Source organism: Poecilia reticulata, chromosome 1 (assembly GCF_904066995.2).
Source record: "Poecilia reticulata chromosome 1, P_reticulata-male-v2, whole genome shotgun sequence".
NCBI lineage: Eukaryota > Metazoa > Chordata > Actinopteri > Cyprinodontiformes > Poeciliidae > Poecilia > Poecilia reticulata.
Window position 1 is genome coordinate 26,056,018 of NC_088830.1, and position 26,934 is coordinate 26,082,951.

Below are 26,934 nucleotides of genomic sequence, written 5' to 3' on the forward strand. Positions count from 1 at the left end.
TTTTTACCCCTTAAATTTCCTATTTTCACCCGAAACGGCGTGCTAGTGGAAGTTCTGATAAAAACGTTGACAAATTGACATTTTCATATATAAACATTTCCACACAAGAAAACAAATTCAGAAAAGTCAGAAAATAAAGCCTTTATACTTTAAAAATAAAACTGTACAACAAAAACATTCAACCCCTGAGGATTTAGGAGGCAAATTGGGTGACATCTTACAAGGAAAAATACACATTTCTTCCATTTTTGCGGTTCTGTGATTATATAATTCTTGTTTGTAAGAGTTGAGATCTGTTTTTATACACCGTGTTCACAGCTGATGGGCAAACAGATTGTCGGGATGTTTGCGAACAGGAACACCAATGTGTTAAAGAAAAGCAAAACACAATCAGATCCGTAACAACACATTGATAGCTGATTTCACTCATCCATAATTCATCATACATTCATCATACAATTTAACTTCATTACGTTGGCAATGTACTTATGCTGTTACAATACTGACGTTACATTTTACAGCTCACCTGTTACAGATTTGTTGAATGTTTTATCTGAAATGTTACAACTAATACAAAAGATTATGTAATTTAAGAGTCTGACATAACTTTTGAGTTTATTTATTCTGTGGGGAAAAGTAACAATAAAATAGTTTTTAACCAACTCCACATTGGGTGGTTGGTTACAATGAGCGAGGCGTTTACTGTAAGGCTTTTTCCACGTTTTTTTCACAAGTGCCAGCAAATTTGTTCTCATCTATAAAAGTATAAACCTCTTAATGTGGCTTCAAACACCCAGCATCCAGCATTTATGTTTTGGTTTCCAAAGTCTGAACTACAGCTGGGAGATATAGCTGAAAAACATGTAACGGTTTCATATCTTTCTATCAATAATTATTGATTCGTTTTTGTTTTAAATATCTGAAATACTGCCAAACTGATGACGCGACCTTTTCTGTTTTATCCAGTTTTCACTCCACGCCATTTTTTTTAAGCAGTTGTGAGGCACAGTGGAGAAACCTTAAAGCAGGGGTGTCAAACTCCAGTCCTCGAGGGCCGGTGTCCTGCAACTTTTAGAAGTGCCTCTGCTGCACCACACCTGAATAGAATAATTAGGTCATTAGCAAGGCTCTGGAGAACTGAGGAGGTAATTAAGCCATTTGATTCAGGTGTTTTGTACCTGTGGCACATCTAAAAACTGCAGGACAGCGGCCCTTCAGGACTGGAGTTTGACACCCCTGCCTTAAACTGTTGCTGCTTACTCCACAAGTTGTTGCTAGGTAACCAGAGGGAGCTGCTAGGCAACCAAAGAGTGAGCGAGTGAGTTGATTCTACCAACTTTGCTTAGCTAGCTGTTAAGAGGTTGAGTGGCTAAAACCTTTCCTCTGCTTACATCCCCCAGAATGATGTGCAAAAACTCAACTGGATGTAAAATCTATTGATATTGATCACTTGTCTATCATATCTATTTTTATTGTTGTTTTGCCCAGTCGTAGTTTGAACTATAACAAACCATTTAGAACAAGGACTGGATGAAAGAAAAGGCAGCTTGCAGTTCGTTAAGTGTCCGGCATTGTCTTTCAAAACACACAATGTTTCGTTTTTCAAAGTTTCATGAAGTTGCCGCTCGCACTCTTTGCTCCAATGGCAACTTCTCTCTCTTCAGCACAAATTTTGACGGTTTCCAGCCAACAAGAACGTATCCAACAGTTGCTGAAAGCTGGAGGTCAGCTCTTTGTTTACAGCTTCGCGAAGGCTCTCTTCTCACCGGCTGCTGAACATTTTTCACTCAGAGATTAGACAAATCCCTGCTCCACTCACATGCCTCCACTACGCGAGGCTTAAGGAGTGTCAATGCATCCTGTTTTTGGAAACGTTAAACCAAAGTCCCATCCTTCAGCATCCACTGTTGCGCCGCATAAAGGAGTGGCCCCTGACTGGGTAGAACATCTCGATGAAGTTGAGGGGTCCCACGGTGATCTCAGCGGGGCCCAAAGCCTTGAACCCTGACTTCTGGTAGAAGGGAACCAGAAAGTCCTCGCACATCAGGACAGCGCGTCGCACGTAGGGCAGACAGCGGAGGTACTGCAGGTAGCGCCACATCAGAATAGAGCCCTTCCCCTGCTGCCTGAAGGTCCGGTGGACGGCGAGGACGTGGATATGGACCGTGGCTCCATGAGGCTTATGGAGAGTCAAAGCATCCTGGAGAACAGAGAGACAACAGGAGACATGTAGGATTATGTAAGTAAGAGAGAGTCAGCCTCCCACCAAACTCCCAACATGAGTTACCCTTCCACTAATTTTTAACTCTGTCTGCTTTGGTTACTACTGATGAAACTCAAAGCATCTCCTTTTCCTGTCTTTTTATTTGTACTAATCAGGGCAAATATCACTACCAGGACTGGAATGATTGATCAGATTACTGGTGATGAATACATAGTTCCAACAAGTCTGAACCAGAACCGCCATCTTGGTAGGCAAGCTCAAAGCATAGATGGACCATGGCTTCGACACCAACAGAAAGACCATATTGACACTCTTGCCCAATGTGCAGGAGAAAGACATATCAACAAAATCTGTGTTGTCAGAATCAACCCATATGAAACAGATAATGGAAACATGTCAAACGATGTGGACAAGCTACTTCTGATCTACCCTGACATTGTTCATTAGTGAACCCAAAGAGTTTTTACACCATGGAGGAGCTTCACGTCCTGAAGTCCATCGACGCATATAATCAGTGTTTCAACGGTTTTGTAAAGGACGTATGAATTCTTCATGTGAATAACAAGGCTCTAGCGACTGGCAGAGTCAGTACATACAGGCTACATGCCAGTCTTAGCTAGCAGATAAAACCTACATTTGCTGAGCTAATTTTGCTAGTTCAGTAGTAAGTACTACAATAAATACCCCTGATATTTATCATAGTATTACACAGTCTTCAAAAATGTTAATAGTTGTAGTGTAGTTATATTGCAAGTTAGATAGGAATGGGGTGAGAAAAATCAGAAACTCCTACAAAGAAAGAAAAAAAAAAAGTCTAACCCACGTGTTAAATAATTGCATTTTTGTTATGACATCACTTCTGTGATTTGTGTTTGACTTTAATTTATCCAATTTAATTAACGTTTTTTTCTCTCACATTGCTTTGTTCTTTGTTCTCTTTGCTAATTTAATTGGATATTTTGTAGATCAAAACTTCTGTTTGGTAGGAAATAATGGTTGTTTTGTATGAACAAATTGGTGAATATATATATATATATATATATATATATATATATATATACAAATAATTTAAAAAAATCTGTGTCTCCAGAAATATTTCAGTTCACAATCACTATAAACGCCCTCCATAAATAAATCTGTTACTCGTTTTCCCGGTCAGGTAGCCACTCTCGGCGCGCTTATCTCCGGTCTCACCATGGTTAGCCTCTCCTGGTCCCACAGAGAGCCGATGATGAACGCCACCAGCCGTCCCTCCTCGAACCAGCCGAGAGAAAGCTCGGGACACAGCGTGAGGAAGTGACGCACCTCGTCCAGGTGGAGCGGGCATTCTCCGGACACTGAGATGAAGGCTGTTAGGTGAAAAACAATGGAAGAGAATCTTGAGTGAGTTTTTGAACGTTAAATCTATTCCACCTCGAATGCGCCGTTCCTTGGCAACCACTTCCTCACGTGCCGTTCCTTGGCAACCACTCACTTTAGTTTAAGAAGCTTAGCTTGCTAGCAAGCGTGACTCTAGCATTAGCGCTGTGGCTAAACCTGGAGATAAAGTTAAAAAGTCTTGCTCCGACAACTCAAACTTTTTCAACCCCAAATCTTAGAATGTTTCTGAACTTTTACTGAGCTTAGATGTCAGGATTAAGGTCCGAATGTCTGTTTTTTTTTTTAAAAGCTGCAGTATGTAACTTTTATAATATGTCTTGACGGTTTGAGAGAGACATTCTGTGAAAAAGTGCCTTTATCTCCTCCCTGTGGTCCTACCGCCACCTGCTGATTTACACTGCTCAGAAACCAATCAGAGACAGGAAGGGGGTCTTAGAATTGTCAATCATCTTTGTGTATATGCTGCTCACGCCCTTCCCCTTGCTTTCTGTTACATTAAAATTTCTTCCTCATAATGGAGCCTGTCATCAGGTTAGTTAGCAGATAAACTGCGGATAAACAGTTTTTGTGTAACAATTAGCACATTGAGCAGCTTGTGCATGTGCTTTTTTTTTTTGCTGAAATTGAATAATCTTTTTATATCTGCAATATGCCGTTGTACAAATACATTTTGCAAGAGTAAAAGGTGTTACAATCAACCACGGTCCACTCCAAGTTTAAATTACTAACATTTATTACTCCAAGAATGCCTCTTTTTGACTACATGTATGAAAGCATATAGTTGGAGTGTGCAGTAATTGTGATCTACTGGTTGAATTAGATAGCAACGGCAACCTTAGCGCTGAGACTCTCCAAGTCAAAAGCTCGTTTTACCTTCTCTTTCTATCTCGAACACGCTGATCGCGTCCTCCGGACTCAGGGAGCGGAACTCGCTGGCCGGCAGCGTGTGGCGGCGGCCCTGCGGCACCGGGGAGCGCACATGGTGCAGCGGCTTCATGAACGGCAGTGCGCCCAGCACGGACATCCCTCCTGTCCCGTTTGTCTTCAGAAGCAGGCAGGTTAAAGACACTGATAATACCACTTGTAACTGTTTTATTCGCGTCCACTCGTGAACAGCAGCTTCGCAGATAAGTTTCCTCGACGCGCTGCCGGACTCGTGCGTAAAGACTGAGCTGGACGCGACGCGCCGGGAGGATTTATATTGGTGCGCAGGGGCGGCCGCTTCTAATCCCGGGGTGAGCTGGAAGCCCAAAGCCTCCTTTCCTGGCGAGCAGGTTGAACAATAAACATATTTACCCGGGGTAAGCGGGGCCAATCGTGTGTTTATAATGATCCTTATGCGTCAGAGTTAGATTCCTGGATCATGAGTTGCAGTATCTAATTAAGCTTTTTTATCTATTATAGATGTGACCCTGGGTCACAGCAGGACAGCAGATATGTGCATTAATCCTTCAGAGGGATAAACTGTATTTTTCCCCATCAATTTTGTGACACAAAACCCTCCGATTTCATCTCTGCTGGTCTTGCCTAATTGGGCGCTCTGCAGGACTTAATTACATGATCTTATTTTTCTGTAGGAGACTTTCAGTCAGCTGAATGTTGCTCCGTTAAGCTCCGTTTATGTTAAATTCCCTGCTTTATTTTCCAGTTCTGTAAGAGGATTACAGGATGTGTAGGAGTTTGTTTGTCACCTCATCAGCATTAAATGCACTGATCGTTATGGACAAACATTATTTATGTAAGATGTGGCAAATCCCGAACTTTACAGCGGGGGCCCTGATAGGTTCATTCAGAAAACGAGGTCAAAAGAAAAGTGTGTCATTATGCAAGCAAAGATCTAAAATAATAATAATTATGTATATAAAAAAGAATATTTCATCACTGTAGCTGATGCTAATGCTTCACTGTGCTCCTGGAAATTTAATTATATTCTATCAAACACCTATTGTTGCTTCAAACTACGAGACAATTTAGCCCTTTTTTAATAGAGTCCATTTTACGGCTACTTTTTAAATATCTTTTCCTCCAGGGAAATGTCGTCAATTTGAATTGTTTACTGAATAATTTGTGAAATGTCAGTAGTTATTTTTGAATAATTTTAATATTGAATAATTATTATTATTCAAAAATAATTATTCAACATTTTTTGAATAACTGTAATATTATTCAAAAATAAAATAGGTTTCTTAATTGTCTGAGCACATGCATTCTTCTACATATTTTCAAGCACAATAAAATGCGTAAAAATACACAATGCATACTAAGAAATTCAAAGGAGAAAAACGAATAAATGCAAAAAGTATATAAAGGAATAAATACATCAAGTTGGTGCACTTCTTTTATTTCATGTTAAAGAATCTTAAATTATTTGTCAACATTTTGTACACAATATAAGTTTTTGATACATAGAAACAGTTATAGATTGCTTTATATCCATATATATTTAAATATTAAAAATATAATTGACTCCTGTAAATTTATTGGGGAGTGTCTGTTTTGGCGAGCTCTAAATTTCTCCTTAAAATAGCAGCGATGTTGACTTTCAAAATTATTGTCCTCAAATTTGTGTTTAAGGGCGCCTCCTAGTGGTGGCACATGGTACTGCGTGGTGACGCGCCTAACCACTACATACCACGTATCCCCTCCGTCTCTACGTAAACACGTGCACCTCACTGCTTCCAGTTTCAGCCCTTTCACTTCACCGTCATCCTCGCGCTACTTACATCACTCCTTGACAACAGCAGCGATGGCGGAGCCCGTAGCATCGGATGCGGCGACAGCACCAACGGACGAAACGCGCACGGCTGCATCCCCGACACCCGGCCTTTCTCCCGCACCGAGCCCGGGTTCGGAACCTCCATCCATGGCTCTGTCTCCCACGGCAGACGGCTCGCAGCGGCTGCTGTTTTCCCACGACCTGGTCTCCGGACGGTATCGCGGCTCAGTCCGGTACGGCATCGTTCGGATGATTCACGGGGAGGAGGATTTTAACTCAGATTCGGACCTCGACGATGGCGGAGGGAGAGGCGGCGGTGGTGGTGGGGGCGGCGGCGCAGGAGGAGGAGGACGAGTCCCGTGTGGTTCGGATACTGAAAGTGCCGTGGACACCCCGAGTCGGCCTCTCGGAAGGGGGTTTGTCCGCGTGCAGTGGTACCCCGAAGGAGCCAAGCAGGACATCAGAGAGACAAAGGTACCACCGGCTTTTGTTTTAACTGCTTACATTGACAACGGGTGTCTGTTCCAGCCTGACTACGATGCTGCTCAACACTAACGCGTTTGTTTTTGAGTTTTTGCTGGAGATAAATCTGCACAGAAGTCAGTCAGGGATAAGGTTCCCCCCTAATCTGCCTGGAACTACAAACCTAGCTCGCTAATTGGCTAGCATCTAAGCACACAAGCTAGCTAGCAGGCTAGCTGCCTATCTCTCAGCTAAATAGGGCTGTTCTATCTCACAGTTTTCATTTTGCTAAGCTAAATGTATTCAGTCAACAGTCGACTTTGTGCAGGTGTCCATGTTTCAGCAGGTGTCCAGCTTGTAAAATCACACATATTGATTATTTCATCCTGATTCTGGAGTTCCTCAGCTGGGTGTGACCAGGCTATCTAGCAGTTACTAATCAAACGCTAACTTTGGTTGAATGGACTGACAGTCCTGAACCAACACCACACAGAGACAAATTAGTGTTGACATGAAAAAATGCTTGTTAGTGGTGTTCTGTTACGAAATGATTTGGTTGTTTACATATCTGTAGATTCCTTGGTAGCCAAGCATGACTATGGACTCTGGATGAATCTGGAAAATAATGCACCAATCTATTAATCAGTTGATCCATGTCTTGGTTTACTGGTTTATTGTCAAAGATGGATACAAAGTAGACGTAGCAAATTCTGGTATTTTAAAGACTAAAATAAAATCAATAATACAAAATAAATAACATAATTACATAATGCCAAATGAATATTTAAATGTTACAACAGGGTGAAGTACTTCCATTTACAATATATGATGTTTTTTGTATGTTGACCTCCAAATGAATAAGCAGAAGTGAAATAACATAAAAGGTTTTTGTACAAACTGTAAGTATCATTTAGGTTTCTGTCATTTTTAGTAAAAACGTGTTTGTTTCTCATTCTGTGGGTAAAGTATCCAGGAATTTTACTCATGAAAGTGAAGCTTCATAATGATATTACTCAAGTAAAAGTATGGTGTAGTAAAACTATTCCCATTTAAAAGTAAATTTTTTCACTAAAGTTACCCAATTAAATGTAATTATTTACTACTTATTCTAGTTCTGATTGTGTTGCCTGAGCAAATCTGTCGTCCATTATTTGAAAAGTAGTCTCGATTCAATACAAGATCCTTTTAAAACCTCTGCTCAGTTCCTGATTGACATGTTTTAGTTTGTGTTTTCCTTGTTGCTAATTAAGAAATGGGGAAGCGTTTGTTTTAGTTTGTGTACAATAGTTAGGATTTCCCTTCACCAGTAGAAGAGTCAACACAGGTTCAAAGAAAAATGAGTCTGGAAAAGCTGAACAGCCTGATTTCTTTTTCTGGACGGCACCAGAAGAAGCCTGTTGAAACTCTCAGTTCTGTTTTTGCAGTTGTGTGTTTTTTTAATGAATGGGTAAAGTTCTGGTTGGTCATTCAACCTGTCATAACAAAGGTTTACCGGTGTTACTCCAACAATGCCATTTGGACACAGTATGTCCTGCAGAGGTGGCCATCGAAACCTTTACTGTCCATTTGTGAGCATCCAGAACTCACTTTTACTTTTTACACAGCAGCTTCCTGTTTGCTTTGAGCCCAAAATCTCAAAGGTTCACAGAACATTTGTGGCTTTGAACAAGTTTTATTTAGTTGGATTGAAGAGAAAAATGTTTCTTTAATGTAAAGTTTACTGCTCCACTATTTAGGCTGAACTTTAATACCCAGAGTAGGTATAAAGATATTTAAAAAGCCTGTTGCTGTGTATCTCTAATGTGTAATTGCAGTCTAATGGGTTGTCATTGTCAATTTGGTCTTCCATTAATTCACTGGGATTTATAGATGAAGCTAGTATTACAGGAGAGTTCCTCTACGGAGGCATGATTAACTGTGTGGCACGTTTGAGAAAGTTTGTGACATTATTTTGAGCCGTGCAGTTCTGCACAATTTTGCGCTGGACAGTCTGGTTTAACTTGAAGCTCCACAATTTGCTGAGCCAATAAGTGGCATTAAAATAACAAGTTATTGCACAACATTTGCAGCAGTTTAATTATATAAGAAATGCTTCTCAATTTATGCGTTTCAGTTTGTCTCTAGTCTTTTGTTTCGATTCTGTTACTTTAAAACTTGAGATAATTTTTTGCTGCTGTTGCAAATTCTGTGGATGTGGCCACTGAAACTGTTACTAAATGAGGATTGTTTCCTCCTAATAACACCTGACTGCTAGCATGATTTAATTAGCTGGTGTATGGATACCATACAACCAACAACTGACGCTTCAACAGTCAGTTATGTAAGATGAGTTGGTGTGTGTTGGTTAGAAATTAGGACACCTGAAAGGAGCACTAACTTAATAATGTTATGAAAGGATTTGCTGTTATTGTGTTGGATGATCGTTCACATCACCTGGGATTTAAACTGCAGTGGAGGGAAAAGAAAAGCTTTTCACAGAGAAATCTGCTTTGCTCATTTAGATACAGTCATATGAAAAAGTTTGGGCACCCCTATTAATCTTAATTATTTTTATTTCTAAATATTTGGGTGTTTGCAACAGCTACTTCAGTTTGATATATCTAATAACTGATGGACACAGTAATATTTCAGTATTGAAATGAGGTTTATTGGACTAACAGAAAATGTGCATTATACATTAAAACAAAATTTGACAGGTGCAAAAGTCAAATTTTGCACCTGATTGATTTGAATACCCTCAAATCATTTTATTGATTTGAGGGTATTCAAATCATTTTATTGATTTGAATACCCTCAGCTACTTTTCACTGACTTACTAAAACGCAAAATTGGTTTGGTAACCTCAATAAGCTTTGAACTTCATAGCCAGGTGTAGCCAATCATGAGAAAAGGTATTCAAGGTGGCCTATTGCAAGATGTTCTCCTATTTGAATCTCCTCTGAAGAGTGGCATCATGGGCACCTCAAAACAGCTCTCAAATGATCTGAAAACAAAGATTGTTCAACACAGTTGTTTAGGAGAAAGATACAAAAAGTTATCTGAGATTTCAGCTGTCAGTTTCCACAGTGAGGAGCATAGTAAGGAAATGGAAGACCACTGGGACAGTTCTTGTTAAGCCCAGAAGTGGCAGGCCAAGAAAAATATCGGATAGGCAGAGAAGAAGAATGGTGAGAACTGTCGAGGACAACCCACAGACCACCTCCAAAGACCTGCAGCAGCATCTTGCTGCAGATGGTGTCTCTGTGCATCGTTCAACAATTCAGTGCATTTTGCACAAGGAGAAGCTGTATGGGAGAGTGATGTGAAAGAAGCCGTTTCTGCAAGCATGCCACAAACAGAGCTGTTTGAGGTCTGCAAAAGCACATTTGGACGAGCCAGCTTAATTTTGGAATAAGGTCATGTGGACTGATGAAACAAAGATTGAGTTGTTTGGTCATAAAAAAAGCAATTATGCCTGGCAGCAAAAAAACACAGCATTCCAAGAAAAACACTTGCTACCCACTGTAAAATTTGGTGGAGGTTCCATCATGCTTTGGGGCTGTGTGGCCAGTGCCGGCACTGGGAATCTTGTTAGAGTTGAGGGTCGCATGGATTCCACTCAATATCAACAGATTCTTGAGAATAATGTTCAAGAATCTGTTACAAAGTTGAAGTTGCGCCGGGGATGGATATTTCAGCAAGACAATGATCCAAAGCACCGCTCCAAATCTACTCGGGCATTCATGCAGAGGAACAATTACAATGTTCTGGAATGGCCATCCAGTCCCCGGACCTGAATATCATTGAACATCTGTGGGATGATTTGAAGCGGGCTGTCCATGCTCGGCGACCATCAAACTTAACTGAACTGGAATTATTTTGTAAAGAGGAATGGTCAAAAATACCTTCATCCAGGATCCAGGAACTCATTAAAAGCTACAGGAAGCGACTAGAGGCTGTTATTTTTGCAAAAGGAGGATCTACTAAATATTAATGTTCCTTTTCTGTTGAGGTGCCCATATTTTTGCACCTGTCAAACTTTGTGTTAATGCGTACTGCACTTTTTTTTTGTCCAATAAACCTAATTTCAATACTGAAATATTACTGTGTTTATCAGTTATTAGATATATCAAACTGAAATAGCTGTTGCAAACATCCAAATATTTAGAGATAAAAATAATTAAAATTAATAGGGGTGCCCAAACTTTTTCATATGACTGTATCTTAGTGATAACTTTAACAAAGAAATTCTGTTTACCTCAGGTAATAGTGACATTTTATGGTGATATTATAATACGTACTGCGTCTCTGAACTTCTTATATTTTTTTTCAGTAACACGTTAAAATAGGAAATGCCTCCTTTTTATATTGAGACATAACTTGTTATAACATCTATGCCATTGTTGAGGATTTTGCAGCAAGATGGTTGGTGCAGTTTGCTCACATGTCAGTTCACTGAATGCCTGAGTCATATGGATTAAAAATACATTTTATTTCTGATTTTAATAGCTTTTTCGTTTTCTTGAAAAGAAATTGCACATATTTTCAAACACAGGGTTTTGTTTAAAAAATTGTGACTTAACCTGAATTCAAAGTCCAAATAAGTAGCAGCTGTAGAAAATGTTTGTCAAACGAGAAGGCAAGTCTGGCATCACTTTGGTGTCTGAAATATGGAGACCCAAGAAGTGCACTGGTGGAAAAAAATCCAGATTTTCCAAAAATTAAATCTTCAAAAACAGAACATTTGATCAGTCGATCCATTTCCCAGTCCAAAGTTGTTACTTTGCTCTGCTTGTGTAGATGGTTGTGAGTTCAGGTGAGTTGAGACCAAAGCAGAATCTCCTGTGTGGCAGCAGCTTTTCTATGGGTGGAGCAGGTGGAGGAAGGAGGAGGCGAGTGTGGTAATGAAGATAACAGGAAGGTCGCAATGGGTCTGACTGCTGCTGACAGAAATGGGCTGAAAGGGAATGTAATTGTGGTTGAGAAATATGGGTGGAATAAATGGGAGAGGGAACAACTTAGACTTCATTACTGATGGTAGATGCAACCAACGTCTCTAAACTGTCTGGAGAAATGTAATGTAATAGAATAAAAATGAAGAAATCCTGCCTGAATCAGACAGGCTGTGTTTGGTACCAGATGGCTGTTATGGTAATGTGCAGGCTTTTGCTTTTTGAAATGGTATCATCCCACCTTCTGTTCTCTGAATCGTTTAAAATTCTCATCAGTTTGTTGGTTTTAATAAAATTCTGGGCTTACTGCTATTTTATTATATTCTGTTACAACTTTCTTTAAATTGGCAGTAATTATGACAGTGTATTGGGGCCGTTGTAGATAGAAACGGTGTAAATGTCCACCAAAAAACAAAGAAACTTTTAGATTAAGCTCAAATTTTCCAGAGGGAAAAAAGACGAATTTCTGAATTTTCAAAGCCAGAAATTTGCTGGAAAAACTTAGAAAGTTTCTAGAAAAAAACTCGGAAATTTCTGAGTTTAAAAAGTCAAACATTTGCTTGAAAAAAGCAAAGAAATCTGAGACACTGCTACTATATGAAAAATCCGATTTTATTTTGTACGTTTCTGTAATGATAGAGATATTGTTTCAGTAATCTGGAATCTCATTTCTCTCTTGCATCTAGAAATAAAACCACATGAACAAACCTAAGGTCTGACCTTCCTGAAAGTGTCAAACACTGACCAACATCTGTGATCTTGATCACTTTTTGTGGAATTGGAGTACAGGGTTTCCCCTAGTGTGTTATAAGCCTGGCGGACCACCAGACTTCACTTGTGTCACCACCAGGCTAAGCACCTCTTATTTATTTAAGTCTTTTTAAAATCTTTGCATTTTATAAGACTTTATAGTTGGTGCTCAGTCTTTCAATAACACGTAATTATCAAGTGATATTTTCAAATTTCCTGTCAACTTTAAACATTTTTTAACTCAAAAACACGATGGCTCGCTGGATGAAGGACTGCTGTGCCACCCAAGCACCGAGCTTAGCAAGTTTTCTGGGGGAAACCTTGGAGTAGAACAAACTAGTGCAACATGGAGGACAAACAAAAGTCTTCTTTTGACTTTGTTGCACCAGTTTTGTCCTTCTGTTGTCTTGTCCCTCATTACACAGAAGCGCTGCGCCCTCCGTCTGCTGTAGTCTTGTCCTTGTCATCAGACACTGAGTCGGGATGACGAAGGATTGGTTGGAGGTGAGGAAGTTGTTCACAAGGTGAAGAAGTGACCCACATGAGTTGAAAGACGTCTTCTTTGAGACACCGTGTTGTGAATTTAGCACTTTGTGTGGAATACATGTAAACATGTAGGTGTGGATGCCTATAAGAAGGTATGAATACATTTCTGAGCAACAGTTTGAGGCGACAGCACAGTCAACTGTGACCCAGCTTTTTAAAAAATGTAACAAACCTGACTAGAAGAGCTTTCAGCTGATGGGATGCTATGGCTGGATTATCTACACATGTACCAGAGAGAATGAGAAACCTGTTCAGAGCAGCATCCAGACACTCTTAATTAACAGTGCAATGTGTCAATAGGATATCTATTTATTCAGGACAGGAACTAGTTATGTCATCATATGGACTAGCAAACCACTGGGATTTCTGTGACTCATTGTTTTGTTTAAATCTCACTGAGCCTTGAGTGCCTTTTCTCTGCTAACATGTTTGACCAGATCCCATCATTTGGATAAATTACCCAGTAAAGAGTCAGCTCAGACTCATGTTTTCCCTAAATAAACAGAAGTTTTCCATAACTTTTCACCCAGTTTTCATGTAACCTGTACCGTTTTGCCATTTGGACTATTTAACATTTCTTTCTTTCCTTTTTTATAACATTTACTTAAACATGGATATACACTGTTATGAACAGCTGTGAGTAATGTTGACCCCATTCAAAATCAGGATATCCATTTATGTTTAGCGAAAACTAGGATTCAGGATTTTATATGGATGAATGACCTTTTCACTTTGTTCCCTTTTGTTAACATGAACTCTAACTTAATTGCGGCCTGCAGCGCTGTAGCTGTTGATCCTATGATGAGTCGGAGTAATTATGGTAGGCCTGGACTTTCCACAGAAAGTCTGGATTTTTTTTCACCGCTCTTCCATGTTTTCTGTAATTGCGGATAATTTGGTCCTCCACAAATACAGAGTCCTATAGATGGCTTTGTTGTCTTTTCCACACATAAAACTGACTGATTTTGTTTCTCATCTGTTTTTGAAATTCTTTCATTGGGGTATAATGTGATTCTTTGCGACAATTTCAGCCTAGTGCATGTTATCAAACAGCAGAGTTTCCCCCAGTGTATTATAAGCCTGGCGGGCCACCAGGCTTTACTTGTGCCCACACCAGGCTAAGCATTGCTTATTTCTTTAAGTCTTTTTAAAATGTTTGCATTTTTTAAGACTTTAAGTTGGTGTTCAGGTGTTAGTCTTCCAGTCTTTCAATAACACATGATTATCAAGTGATATTTAAAAATTTCTTGTCAACTTTAAACATTTTTTAACCCAAAAACGGGCCGCTGGATGAATGACTGCCCTAGCACCCCAGCCAGCAGGCTGAGCAAGTTTTCTTTGGTAAACCTTGAACAGGTTCTATATAAGTGATTATTCCACAGACCAGGCAGTAAGTATGCATTAGTGGTTTGGATACCTGTCACCAAGATAAATGAAATATTTATTTAAAACTACTCCTTATAGAATTCTGGAAGGGTGAAATATTTATTCACAGAGGTGTTTATTCTCATTTTTGCTGTTACAGAGAATAGTATCATCATCCACTGTAATCACATTACAGATGTAGTCACCCTACACCACTGATGTTTGATCCATCTCCAGCTTTTATTACATCCATTTCCATCAAACAGAGTCACTCTGGCTCATTGTTTGAATAATGTGTGCATTGTTATGAAAAATACAACTGCATGTTTACATTCTGAGAAATGTGTAGATTTATGTCTCTGAATGCTCCGAAGAACGACTTCAGTGTCATAAAACCTTATGTAAAATGACAGAATGAGCAAATTCTCATTTTTAATGAATTTCATCTCTCATAACACTTATTGCGTTTCTTGAGTTGAAGTTTTTGTTTCCCCAGAAAATTAGCTAAATAAAACATAAAACACAGATAGCGGTGCTCTAAATAAAACTGGTATTTCTTTAGGTTTTGTATGTTTTTTTTTTTTAAATAGATAATTTCTGCTAAAGATTGCTGATGTTTTACTATATACAGCTCTGTAAAAACCCATTGAAAACCTCTTGGTTTTTCCACCTAACATTGATTTCTAAACTCATCCTGAGTTGAAACATTAATATTGTTGAGTCTAAATGAATATGAACTTGTTTTCTTTGGATTATTTGATTTCTGAAAGCACTGCATCTTTTTGTTATTTTAACCATTCCTAATTTTCTGCAAATATTAAGTTCAAATCAATTACTCAATTATTTCAGCACCACTTATTATTATTATGATTATTAAGAAATAATCATACAGAAAGGGCTGAGCTTTTCACATTTTGATGTTCAAAGTATTTTTTTAATCTCCAGATGTATCAGCCTACATACACTAAAGGAATGTAATGTTTTTGCATTTTAGGCAAAAATTAAAAAATTAAAAATCTAAATTGAATTGCTTATTTGTATCTTTTAATTCATTTCTCGTATTGGTAGTCAAATGAAAAATGTGCATAATGTGCCAATTTTTTGTCAGAATAATTGATAGATTAATCCGGTTACTAAAATAATCATTAATTGCAGCCCTACATGACGATGAGTTCTCTGGATTCCAGAGCGGCATCAGATTCACATTCACATTGTGATTTGGACCAAAATCTCTCAGGAATGTTTCTGACACATTGTTGAATCAAATACATAGAATTAAAGCAGCTTTGAGGGAACAATGGGTTCCAATCCTAAAGCAGTACAAGGTGTATATTAAAGTGGTTGGTGAGTGGAGCTGCAGCTATAATGACACATTCACCATTGGGTCCAATAATACAGTAACAGCTCATACTTACTTCACCAGACATAATTACATTCTGACCGTAAACGGATAGCGCTTTGGGAAACCAACTTCTCTGCTGTGCTTTGTTATTGTGAGATCCCATATTGTTGTGAGTTCCAGTAAAAATCTGATTTTCTTTAACAGATCATCTTCTTCTGCCGTGTTATGTGGGATAAATCGAAGCCCTCTGGTAAACTCATCCCATTAGAGCCAGGATTTGGCAACTCCTGTTTTCTATAAATCTGAAATGATGTCAAATCTGTCGCAATAAGTAATAAATCAATTAATTCACGATTAATTGATTTAATCATTTCCACTTGCATGATTTACCATTCGTTTTCTCTTTCTACTAAAAACTGGATGATAAAAGTCTTCAGTTTGGTGTTTTGGTCTCAACTAGCCCTTTTTTTTTTGAAGGACAGTTTTGTTTACAAAGTCTAAATAATTAATTTTATTATTTGTTTTGTTTATATATTGTGTGTATTTAAAATGTCTTCCAGCTTCAGTGTTAAATGTTTATTAGAATTTAAAGTTTATTGATCTTTGAGGATATGATTGCATTATTATGCAGTTGCCTTTAGATTACTTGAAAATAGTCTCAAAACAACATTATTGTTTATTGCAATAACGTCAGAACAATTTATCGTCAGGACAAGTAGACCTGTCACAATAAGCAATAAATCAATTAATTGCATGATAAATTAAAATGAGCTCTATTGTTTTTCTCTTTCTACCAAAAACTGGATGATAAAAGTCTTCAGTCTGGTGTTTTGGTCTCAACTAGCTTTTATTTTGAAGGACAATTTTGTTTACAGAGACTTAATAACTTTTTTTTGTTGTTGTTTTGTGAATTTTAGATATTTTAAATGTCTTCCAGTTCCAGTGTAATTAGAATTTAAAGTTTATCTGCCTTTGAGAAGATGTTCATACATTATTATTCCATTACCATTATATTATTTGAAAATTGTCTCAAAACAATAATATTATAGTTTATCGCAATAACCTCAGAGTCAGACTATCGTCCAGTAAAATTTATTGTGACATCACTCCATTACAGTTTCACATTTAAACACTTTTATCCTCCTAGTTCTGCTTTCTTTTGCCCAGAATCTTCCCTCATCTTCCTCCTCTCTCCACGCCTTCTGTTGCGTCTCCATTTTGCCCAGCTTCCTTATTTATCACCTTCCCCACTCGGCCCTTCTCCCTAACCCGTCACCCTCCCTCCCAGCCCATATTCGGCACCTTCCTCACCTCTCAGCGCTCCAGCAGGCCAGCGCTGATGTAATGTGCTGCTGACTGGCCAGTTGTCCAGCTCCTTCGATAATGGATCCTCCTTCCGCTGCTCACACCACACCGGCACACATGCAGGGAAATTATTATAGATTCTGCAATGACTTGCCCTCATTCCTGTTTCTCTCCATCCTCCATCGTCTCATCCTCCCTTTTCTTCCTCTGCAGTATCGGTCCTGCCCATTTGGGAGACGGTGCACTCTCTGACTACCCAGTCGCACCCCTCCCAAACCTTTCTTTCTGTCACTACCATCTACTGCACTCTTGTCTATTTCTGGCTCTTGCTTTTCTTGTTTCTCCGCTCTCCATCTTCCTCCTGGGATCTGTCTTGATCTCCTACTTGTTGGACAGGCAGCTGCCTCTTCTTTACTGTCTTCTGTGCTTTTCTCTGACCCCTCCCTTGCACCATGTCGCCATCTTCTCTTTCTATCTTCATGACTTTTTCTTGGCTTTACCTTTTTGCAAAGCAGAAGATAAAGCCTTCAAGAGTTATTCTGACCATTTGTTGGATTCAGAAAAATCTTCGTTTAAGCCTCTTTTATGCAATATTAGAAATGCGTTTATAAAAAAATGTTTTGTGACAGAGAGTGGGTTTATAATTTAATAGAAGGAAATAATAAAAAAAATGTATTGGAGCAACCAAATGGAGTAATTTTGTTTTTATCAGAATGTGGAGTAGATTGAGTAAAAAGAAAAAGTATAAATATAAACTTGCTTAAAAAACGGTTTAAAGAGGAGCTAGTTGGGAAATATGGGTGCCTCAAAGACCAAAAATGCTACTGATAATAAAAATGTATAAATAATTGTACATTTAAGGATGAGAATGTGAGATTTAAGTGTTATACAATGTGGAAATAATTTAAGTTTATCTGGTATTTGGAGATTTAAATGTTTGTTGGTTGATGAATATTTGCCTGTATGAAATGAATATTAAAAGATGCAAACAAATTAATTTGTTTTTTAAATAAGAAAATAAACAGAAATATAATATTATTCCATTAGCGTACACATGCATGTCACAATAACAATTGTTATTGGTCGATAAATTGTCCCGTAAGTTATTGCAGGGATTTATAATATTGTTGTTTTCGTACTATTTTTAAGTGATAAAATGGTAATTGCATAATAAAGCAAGAACACGTTCTCAAAGATCAATAAACTTTAAATTCTAATTAACATTTAAGACTTGAACAAAAAAAAAACATTGGGAGAAATTATTTGTTTAAGTCTGTAAACAAAATTGTCCTTCAAAATAAGGGCTAGTTGAGACCAAAGCACCAAAATGAAGACTTTTATCATCCAACTCTTGGTAGAAATGGGGGAAAAAGAGAAAAACGCAAAATCATGCAAATAGAAATGATCATTTAATTAATTAAATTAGGACTTGTTGCGACAGGCCTGCATACGGTTGATTCTTTATAGTAAAGGATGCATCTGGAGCCAAAAACATTACTGTTAGCAGCAACATGTGAAAAGCTCAGACCTTTCTGCTTGGCTTGGCATCTATACAGTGTTTGATCTGTTGCTTATTTTTTTAATTAACAGTTTAGTAATTGGACAGAAAAAGGTGCTTAGGAGATTTTGTCTTTACAGAATTTGAACCTAGTGCCACTTGACGAGTTCTTGGCATCTTTACAGATAAAGGTTTCTCATTTTAAATCTGTATATTTTTTGTGTTAATTACACCTCTGAGTGTGTTGTTACTTCAACAAATGGCCTTTTTTTAAAGTCTTTATACTCCAGTTAATATTTAATTGATTACTAAATTAGTTGACAATTATTTCAGTAATTGATTAATCACGATTAAAGAAATTGATCATTAATCCACCTTATTTTTTGTATCATTCTTTTTTCTGCCGCCTATTGTGGTACATTTCTCCTATTTTTGATGTGAGTTTTTCTATTGGTTCATATTACAGAGTCAGGAGATTGCTCAGTAATAGACAGTCTGTGCCATTAGTCCTCTCGTCATTTCCCTTTGGACTTTCTGGATAAAAGGCCTTGTGCTGCTCTCTCTTTAATAGAGCTTTGCATCCTTCCTGTGTGGTCCAATCAATAGGCTTCAGTCAGACTGCAGGAGGCTCAGAGGCATTCCTCTGAGATTTCTGATTCATATTTATGGACACATAAACACAGGCAGAAATAATTTGGCTTTGATTGGAATTGGGTGACAAAGCAGCAGGGGGTATCGCATGAGGTTTGTTCTGTTGTAAAATACCAAAAGCCCTTTTCAGAAAAATGTTCATTCAAGGCTTGAGGTGTAAATGTGTCGGGACCAGAGGAAGACAGAAAGCAGTTTGTGAGTAAATGTGAAATGGGGAGAGCTAAACCTATCGTAATAATGAATAAATCAGTTAATCACATGATAAATTAAAGAGAGCTCAGTTTTTTCCATTTGCATGCTTGTTTTCCTCCCGTTTCAGGGGTGTCCAAACTTTTAGTCACGTGGGCCAGAATCATAAGATCAAAATTAAAGTAGATAAAGTAGCCGGCTTTGTTTATTTCTCTTTGTAGGAAAGGATGTTATTCATCGTAGACCCAGCATTTAACTAGGACGTGGCCATTTTCTATGCTTTAAGAAAATTATCTAGATTTCACATTCTTTTTCAAAGTTATTCTCAATAATAAAAACAAGATCTAGGTCACTTTCTTTGAAAATGCTTGCTATATTTAGCCAAGTTTAATAACTCAACTTAAAAAAGAAAAATCAGTCTACTTCTCAGTAAAATCCAATTATTAATTGGTAAATCCAGAAATTATAATCAAAAGATCACACCAACACTGTATTGATGTTAAGTCGAGCAAAAAGAGTGAAGCTTTTTACGTTAATGTTAGAAGTATTTCCTTTTTTTGCAGACACGTCCTTCGCTACAAATAACCAAACATGCACTCAAGCATGTTACTGCATTATTTGCATCTTTTCATATATTTATAACGTATAAAAAATCTATTTTTTTTATCCAATTAATCATCAGAACAAGTGATAACTAAAATAATCATCAGTTGCAGCCCGGTTATTGTGCCAGATCTATATACACCTAGATTTCAACAGTAAGTCCTGCTCTTATTTTCCTGCTTCACTCTCAGCGGTTTGACTGTAGCAGTGCTTGGTCAGTTGGCCTGTTATTGACTGAAGCTGAAAGAGGAGACTTCTTTTCGGCCTTATTGCATTGTAGGGAATCGTAAAGAAACACAGAGCTGCTCCTGATTCCCGTTTAGTCCATCAGCTCGTCTCTCTCTTGCTGTCGTCTGAGTCAACATTTTCCAGCACACATCATAGTGCAACGAGGGAAAATTAAATTGTCCAAACACATGAATGCTAACACGTTTTAAGCATCTCTGCCGTCCTGCATTAGCTGATGTGCTCCTGGTTTAGCATGGAGCTGAATCAATGGGCTGTTAGGGCTGAGAAACTTGATGCTAGGCATAGTACATCTATAATTAGTGACGATCAACATCTGTTCAGTTTCCTGTTTTGGTCTGATCAAGCCAGCTTTGACTATCCTGAAGTTCAGAGTTATATGAAGAAGTAAAAGTTTAAACCACACAGACAATAAGGGTGCATTCATACCAGCCCTGTTTAGTCTGTTTTAATCAAACTGGTTTGTTTGTCTTGAAGGTCCGGTTTGTTTGGGGAGGTGTGAATGCACAATTGGACTCTGATGCGGACCAAAACAGCAAACTCACGGTTTGGTTAAAGTGAACTCCAGCAAGGTTTGCAACATGTGAATGTAAAGTGGACTGGAGACCGCTCCAAAAACTGGAAATGGTCTATATCGTGGGGCATTCTGGGAAAAAACAAACAAAACAAATGTGTGAGTTCAGCACTAGAGGGAGAAATGCCTCATGGTCATCTGCCAAAGACCAAAGAGAAATCCTACAACCGTTAAAATCTGACACCACTCTTGGATTACATTTAGTGAAAAAGTGTCTTCTTTAGAGGTTTTCATGCTGTTTCCTTGAGTAGTTCCTTGTGTAGCGCCCCCACAGGTGAGGAGGTGAACAGGTTTGGTGAATTTTTGAATATGATAAAGCCCCCAAAAAGCCAATTTATTTGGCAGAAGCATAATAAAAATAAAAAGAAACACTATGATTACAATAGGCCTTCGCAGCACTTTGCTGTTCAGGCCTAGTAAGTTAATACATGAGAATTGATCTTGTCTGTTTTTACATATGTTTAAAGTTTTTTGTATTCTGTTCAGAGTGCAAAAGGATATGCAGCACAGAGCAGACGGGAATGGATGTGAATTTGCACATATTAACTCAGAAGAGGGTGTGTGTGTTTGTGTGCGTGCGTGCGTGCGTGCGTGCGTGTGTGTGTGTGTGTGTTGATGGTTTTCCTAGCCCTGTCTATCCCATGTTGGAGCAGCTTTTTGGTCCTGGACAAACTCTGGTCAGGATGAAATATCTGTTCTGTTCTGGAGGAACAGATGAGAGAGTGCAGTGTCAGACTGGGACTCTCTATCAGCAGATGACTAATCTTAAACGACCTGGATCAGTATCAGGGACAACATATTAAAATATCCTAAGTGGGACATTCCTAGTAGAGAAACACACCGAGGATGTTTAAATGTGTGTGCAGTTCAATGTAGCTTCTTCCCTTTGTAATACTGACTTAGTCTGTGCTGCTTTTTACTTCCATGGTTCGAATTTCTTGATGTTCTGAAGATGAGAGTGAATGACAAGTGAGCCATGAGTGGAAAACCGCCTGAGCCAACAGGCAGGCGTGGCCTCAAGCTGCAGTTTGCTGCAGTCTCTTTCTCCTTCCTCATTGTGCTGCTCCTGAATAACGACTCATGTAAATTAGATTGGGAAGACAAAGACAAATCCTGGTCTCAGTTCTTGTGATCAATCTGGTTCCTTCTACGTTATCAGCTGGGTTGGAAAAGCAGATGTGCAAGTTTTCATCTCAAACCAAATGCCAAACACTCCTGCTTTTACATGTCAGAGGCCACAACATCAAGGCCCGGCTAAAACAGTTGTTTCATTATTACACAGTAATGGGTTCCAGGTGTTAGCTGTCCGGGGTGCTTACTTCATCATCCTCTCCTTGACATGAACAGCCAAACTCTATTTATCCTTCGTTTTGTTTTTTGGGTTTCTCAGTTCAAGTTACTACCCCGGTTACTAAGGAGTTTCATATTGTGTGAGTGCCATCTTTATAAACAAGTATGTGATAGATATTGATGATGAGTTCAACTTTATTTGTAATAAATTTTGTAAGTGTTTTAGAGAAGTAGTAATGTTAAACATGACATTTTGGATTATTAAAGGATATTCCGGCTAAAAGATCAGTTTTTAAATGTAGAAGCCCAGTGTGACATGGCGTTCGTTTTACCCTTAGTTCCCCTCTAATTGGTTGTTCAGTGCCATGTGATGACTCCTCTGCCTGAAGCACATGCTCCTGTGTTGCATGAGTGTAGGAAGTTCCCATAAAATTTATCCTCTGTCTGTCTTTACACATCAGACAAATGCAACCCAAATTCAGTTTTTCTGCATATATTTTGTCCATATTCAACTTTTTCACAGGAGTTGGAACGGCCCAATTCTGATCCATTCACCCGCGTAAATCCAATTTGTGCCACTTAAATATTTGGTTGGACAATATGATTGACAAATGTTTCATATCAATCATTGTAGATAATTATTGGTTTGCTTTTAATATCTGAAATATTCCCAAACTAGTCGTTGAGCTTTGCTGATTTATCCACAGTTTTCCACTCCGCGCTGTTGTTTTTTATATTTAAGTAGTTATGAGGGTTGGTGGTGAAATCTGAAACTGCTGCTTCACAACTTACTCAGCAAGTTGTTGCTAGGTAACCAAAGAATGAATGAGTTGCTAGGTAACCAAAGAGTGAGTGAGTTAGTTTATTCCACCAACCTTCATTAGCTCGCGGTGACAGTTCAGTGAAATTAGTGAATACTCTGTCAGACGTATTATGTATTGATACTGATCAATCTGTCACAAGTTATATTGTTATTGATTTATTATCCAGTCCTGTATGCTGCAAAACCAGTTATGTATCCAATTGTTTTCAAAGTATCTGCAGTCAGAACAGAACCAGGTAACCAGGTCGTGTCACATTTTATCTGATTTTTACATCCTTAACATGAGACATGCATCATAATTCTGCACCAGAAGAAGCCAAACATGGTTAATCTGGACATAAACGATGGCTGAAAACTATCATTTCTCGACAGACGTAGCAGTTAATTCTCCACGAAACGCCATCACTAGTTGTGCTTTCTTTCTTTTTGTCTTATTATGAACTGGTGACAACACTGTCGGCTCCCATTATTTTAAATTCAATCCATAGACGGTGGTGTCCATTACTAAACAGTTTGCTGCTGTTTTCCACTTTTGGTCTGAACCATAGAAGAGGACCAAAGGACCTTCCATGTATGAATACTCACTCATACAGAAACGTAGGAATTTGTAACTGCTGTTTTTAGCCATTTAATGTTGATCCTAAATAAATCTTATTGCTCAGGAAGAACCAGAAATTATATTGGTTTGATTTGTGTGTGATGACTGATTTGTTTATAACCTTGAAACCTTTTGTCATGCTAGTTACATGAGGTGATTCAAGTAAACCAATACAGTTCCTTAATAAAATCTAGTTATAAAGTAATGTGAACAGAGTGAAAGAGTTGGTTATAAACATTAGTTTATCAAAGGCCTAAAGTTACAGTTTCTAAGCTTTGGTTACTTCCAACCCAGGATTTCCCCCAGTGTATCATAAGCCTGGCGGCCCGCCATGCTTTACTAGCCCCGCCGCCAGGCTAAGCGTTGCTTGTTTACGTTTCTAGGGGGGAAAAAAATCGTTTCATTTTTGTTTTTGTTTTTTAAAGCCGGACTACAAGCTTCTCTTTTGCTCTTAGCATTTAACTAGCAGAGCAGATTTATTCCTAAATGATATGTTTATTAATGGGTTTATAGTTTATGCATTTAAAGCCGACAGCGCGCGCACCAATCACACAGCTGGCTCCTCTGCGCTTTGCCTCGCGCTCTGCCGCTGCTTTACCTCAGCGGGATTGCACGCACTTCCTTTCACTCAAACTGGACACAGGCTGACCTGTATGGATGTTTACATAAACCTACTGTGAGGAATTATGATCCTTTGGAGAACTCTAGGTAAGAGTTTAAAACCCGCCGCGTTATCTCTGGTTGCGCAGCTCAATGTGAACCACAGGAATAACTTGTAGCGAATTCAGAGGTCGCGTTGTGGAGCGGTGAGAATGATTTATCTTTGTGAATGAACAATTATATGCGCCGTTTACATCTCAACAGCGTGTGGCTCTGAGTCTGTCTTCCCTGTAAAGTTTATGTCTGTGGCCGGAGAGTTTGTGGATAACGAGCAGCGCTAACCTCATCATGCAGGTTCATCCCAGTGAGGAGCTTTAATGCTCTCCTCAGAGTCACGCATCATGCTGATTTTATATTATTGTATTATTATTTTTAGTATTTTTCCGGTTGCACAATGCATCAAACCATATCAAATGCGTTGTCTACTTGGAGTTAATGTGCGCGGCGCACGGAGATCTGAGAAATTCGTTCCATAAACTCGACCAACCAAAATAGTTTCTGTGACGCTAATTAAAAACTAAACGGACACGAAATGGAAGAGCTACTAAATTCACATTAGTAGCAGTGAATTAAATCTCCCATTTGTTGCGCAACTGCACAGTGCAGCAGATTACAGGGCCGGTCCAAGGCTGCATGAGGCCTGGAGCAGAATTTGATTTACGGGCCCCTTTTGTTGCTAAAATCATCAGCACCTCTAACAGCCTCTGTGTTAGATTTAGTGAAATATGGGAGAAGGGAGTTGGCCAACCTAAAAAGCAATAAATTATAATCGCAGTTTACTAATTTGGATTTGTAAATTCAAAGATTAAACTCACAGCATCAGATTGTTGCTATGGTAACAAAACAAACTATGAATATTGTTCTTTGAAGAACAATATTCTTCCTTAAAATCTTGTATTTAAATGTTAAACAATTTAAAATCATTTAATTTATGTATGCCTAAACAATTTAATAAAATTTAACAGCATTGATAATCTCAATGAACAAGTGTTACATTTATGTACTGTGGTCTGTTTTAAAATATTAGCATTTATGGGGCCCTTGAAGCCCTTGGGGGCCTGATGGAGCCACTGACTTAAATTGGATTAAACAGAAGTGCAAATTTGTTGTTTTTAGACTAGTTGTGGGTTTAAATAGCAGTTCACTGGAGATCATTTCATAATTACACAGTAATACGTTTGCATTTCCTGTCAACTTAACATCTATTGATACAAAAACATGGTGGACCGCCGGTGGACCGCCTCGACGCCCCGACCACCGAGCTTAGCAAGTTTTCTGGGGGAAACCCTGCAACCAGCTCTTTCTCTTTATAGTAGCGGTTTAATAGGACAGTTCTGTTGCTCACGTTGCTCAAAGGCCAAATGTTTGCTCTATCAGACTGTTCTTGACTTTCAGAGAGAGGTTAAATGCAGCCGATTTCAACACTCCCTGTCTGAAGGTGAGGAAATGTGTTACTATAGTAGCGCAATGCAGCATGATGCATTGAAAGAATATTAATGAAGAAGAGCTCCAAGTGTTGGTGCTTCTCTCAGCTAAAAGGTTTAGACAGGCTTGCAGGCAAGTCGGGGTGTGTGTGTGTGTGTGTGTGTGTGTGTGTGTGTGTGTGTGTGTGTGTGTGTGTGTGTGTGTGTGTGTGTGTGTGTGTGTGTGTGTGTGTGTGTGTGTGTGTGTGTGTGTGTGTGTGTGTGTGTGTGTGTGTGTGTGTGCGCGCGCGCGTGTGTGTGTCTGTGTGCGTGTGTGTGCTGAGGCGTCGAGCAGTGGAGACCTGAGAGAAAGGTCGTCTGTTGTTCAACAGATTACAAGAGAACATGGCGACTGATCGATTGGATCCTCTGTCCTTACACACACACACACACACACACACACACACACACACACACACACACACACACACACACACAGTCTTCTGCTCCCAGAAGTCAGTGTTATTGGGTTACAATGACAAATCAGAGTTACTGCCAAGAACTGAGGCATGTTTTTTGTTTGCAGTTCTGTATTTTCACGGCGTAACAGCGGGAGCGTTGCCTTAGCATTTCTAAACACTTTGAAGGTCCGGTCATCCTGACCCAAACACTCCTGGTATCGGCTGCATCGCATCCAACAACAAATGCTATGCCTGAACCAATACATGCAAATTGCATCCAAGTCTTGGCCTGTCACAATAAACAATAAATCAATTAATTGTATTGTAAATTAAAACAGGCTCAATAATTTCCACTTGCATGATTGATCGTTTTTCTCTTCTTTCCTCTTTTTCCTCTCTTTTTTGACCAAAACTGGTCTTCAGTCTGGTGCTTTGGTTTCATCAAGCCCTTTTTTGAAGGACAATATCTTTTTAAAAACTTCATTATTCATTTTATTTGTTGTTTCCATTTTATTTATTTTGGATATTTAAAATGTCTTCCAGATCATTAGAATTTAAAGTTTATCTATCTTTGGAAATATGTTCTTGCATTATTATGCTGTTAATAATGCAAAATGGTCTCAAAACAACAACATTATTGTTTATTGCAATAACTTCTGGGACAATCTATTGTCCAGTAAAATTGATCATCGTGACAGGCCTACTTCTGTTCATTAGAACTAAACATTTAAAATTTTAAAATTTTTCTAAAATTAAAACCCATTTCCTATTTTCAAAGTACCAGCAACGTTCAATAAATTACATTTTGTCCTCCAGTTATTGATTCATCATGTAGTCGTATCTTCTAACAATTACTCGGTAATAACTTCAATTGTAATTGGTTCCTTGATTCCTCATTTTTCATTGTGCTTTGGTTT

At 38.6% G+C, this 26,934-nt stretch overlaps 2 protein-coding genes across 6 annotated transcripts in view; one reads left to right on the top strand and one right to left on the bottom strand.

The window, feature by feature from the left end:
* Window positions 1–126: 126 nt before the first annotated feature.
* On the bottom strand, window positions 127–6,225 carry aanat1 (arylalkylamine N-acetyltransferase 1). Its single transcript, XM_008417553.3, has 4 exons — window positions 4,478–6,225; window positions 3,419–3,573; window positions 1,241–2,200; window positions 127–1,018 (listed from the first exon to the last, which is right to left on the bottom strand). The coding sequence occupies exons 1-3, from the start codon at window positions 4,626–4,628 to the stop codon at window positions 1,895–1,897; spliced, it is 612 nt and encodes a 203-aa protein (XP_008415775.1). The 5' UTR covers window positions 4,629–6,225; the 3' UTR covers window positions 127–1,018; window positions 1,241–1,894.
* The window catches only part of ube2o (ubiquitin-conjugating enzyme E2O), a 60,060-nt gene continuing 39,350 nt past the window's right edge, over window positions 6,225–26,934 (top strand). For 2 of the 5 annotated variants that reach the window (XM_081610181.1, XM_081610184.1), the window contains exon 1: window positions 6,244–6,794. In XM_081610181.1, coding sequence (XP_081466307.1) covers window positions 6,351–6,794 — 444 coding nt within the window. In that variant the 5' untranslated portion in view covers window positions 6,244–6,350. Of the gene's footprint in view, window positions 6,795–26,934 lie in introns of all 5 variants that reach the window. The other 3 variants (XM_008417529.3, XM_008417519.3, XM_081610187.1) reach the window with 2 other exon arrangements.

Bases quoted from the DNA above. Each gene is read 5' to 3' on its own strand.
- aanat1 (XM_008417553.3), bottom strand. From the start codon at position 4,628: ATGTCCGTGCTGGGCGCACTGCCGTTCATGAAGCCGCTGCACCATGTG. The intron at 3,574-4,477 runs GTAAAACGAGCT...TTCACCTAACAG, and splicing joins GTTCGAGATAGAAAGAGAAG to CCTTCATCTCAGTGTCCGGA. The intron at 2,201-3,418 runs GTGAGACCGGAG...TCTGTTCTCCAG, and splicing joins ACCAGGAGAGGCTAACCATG to GATGCTTTGACTCTCCATAA.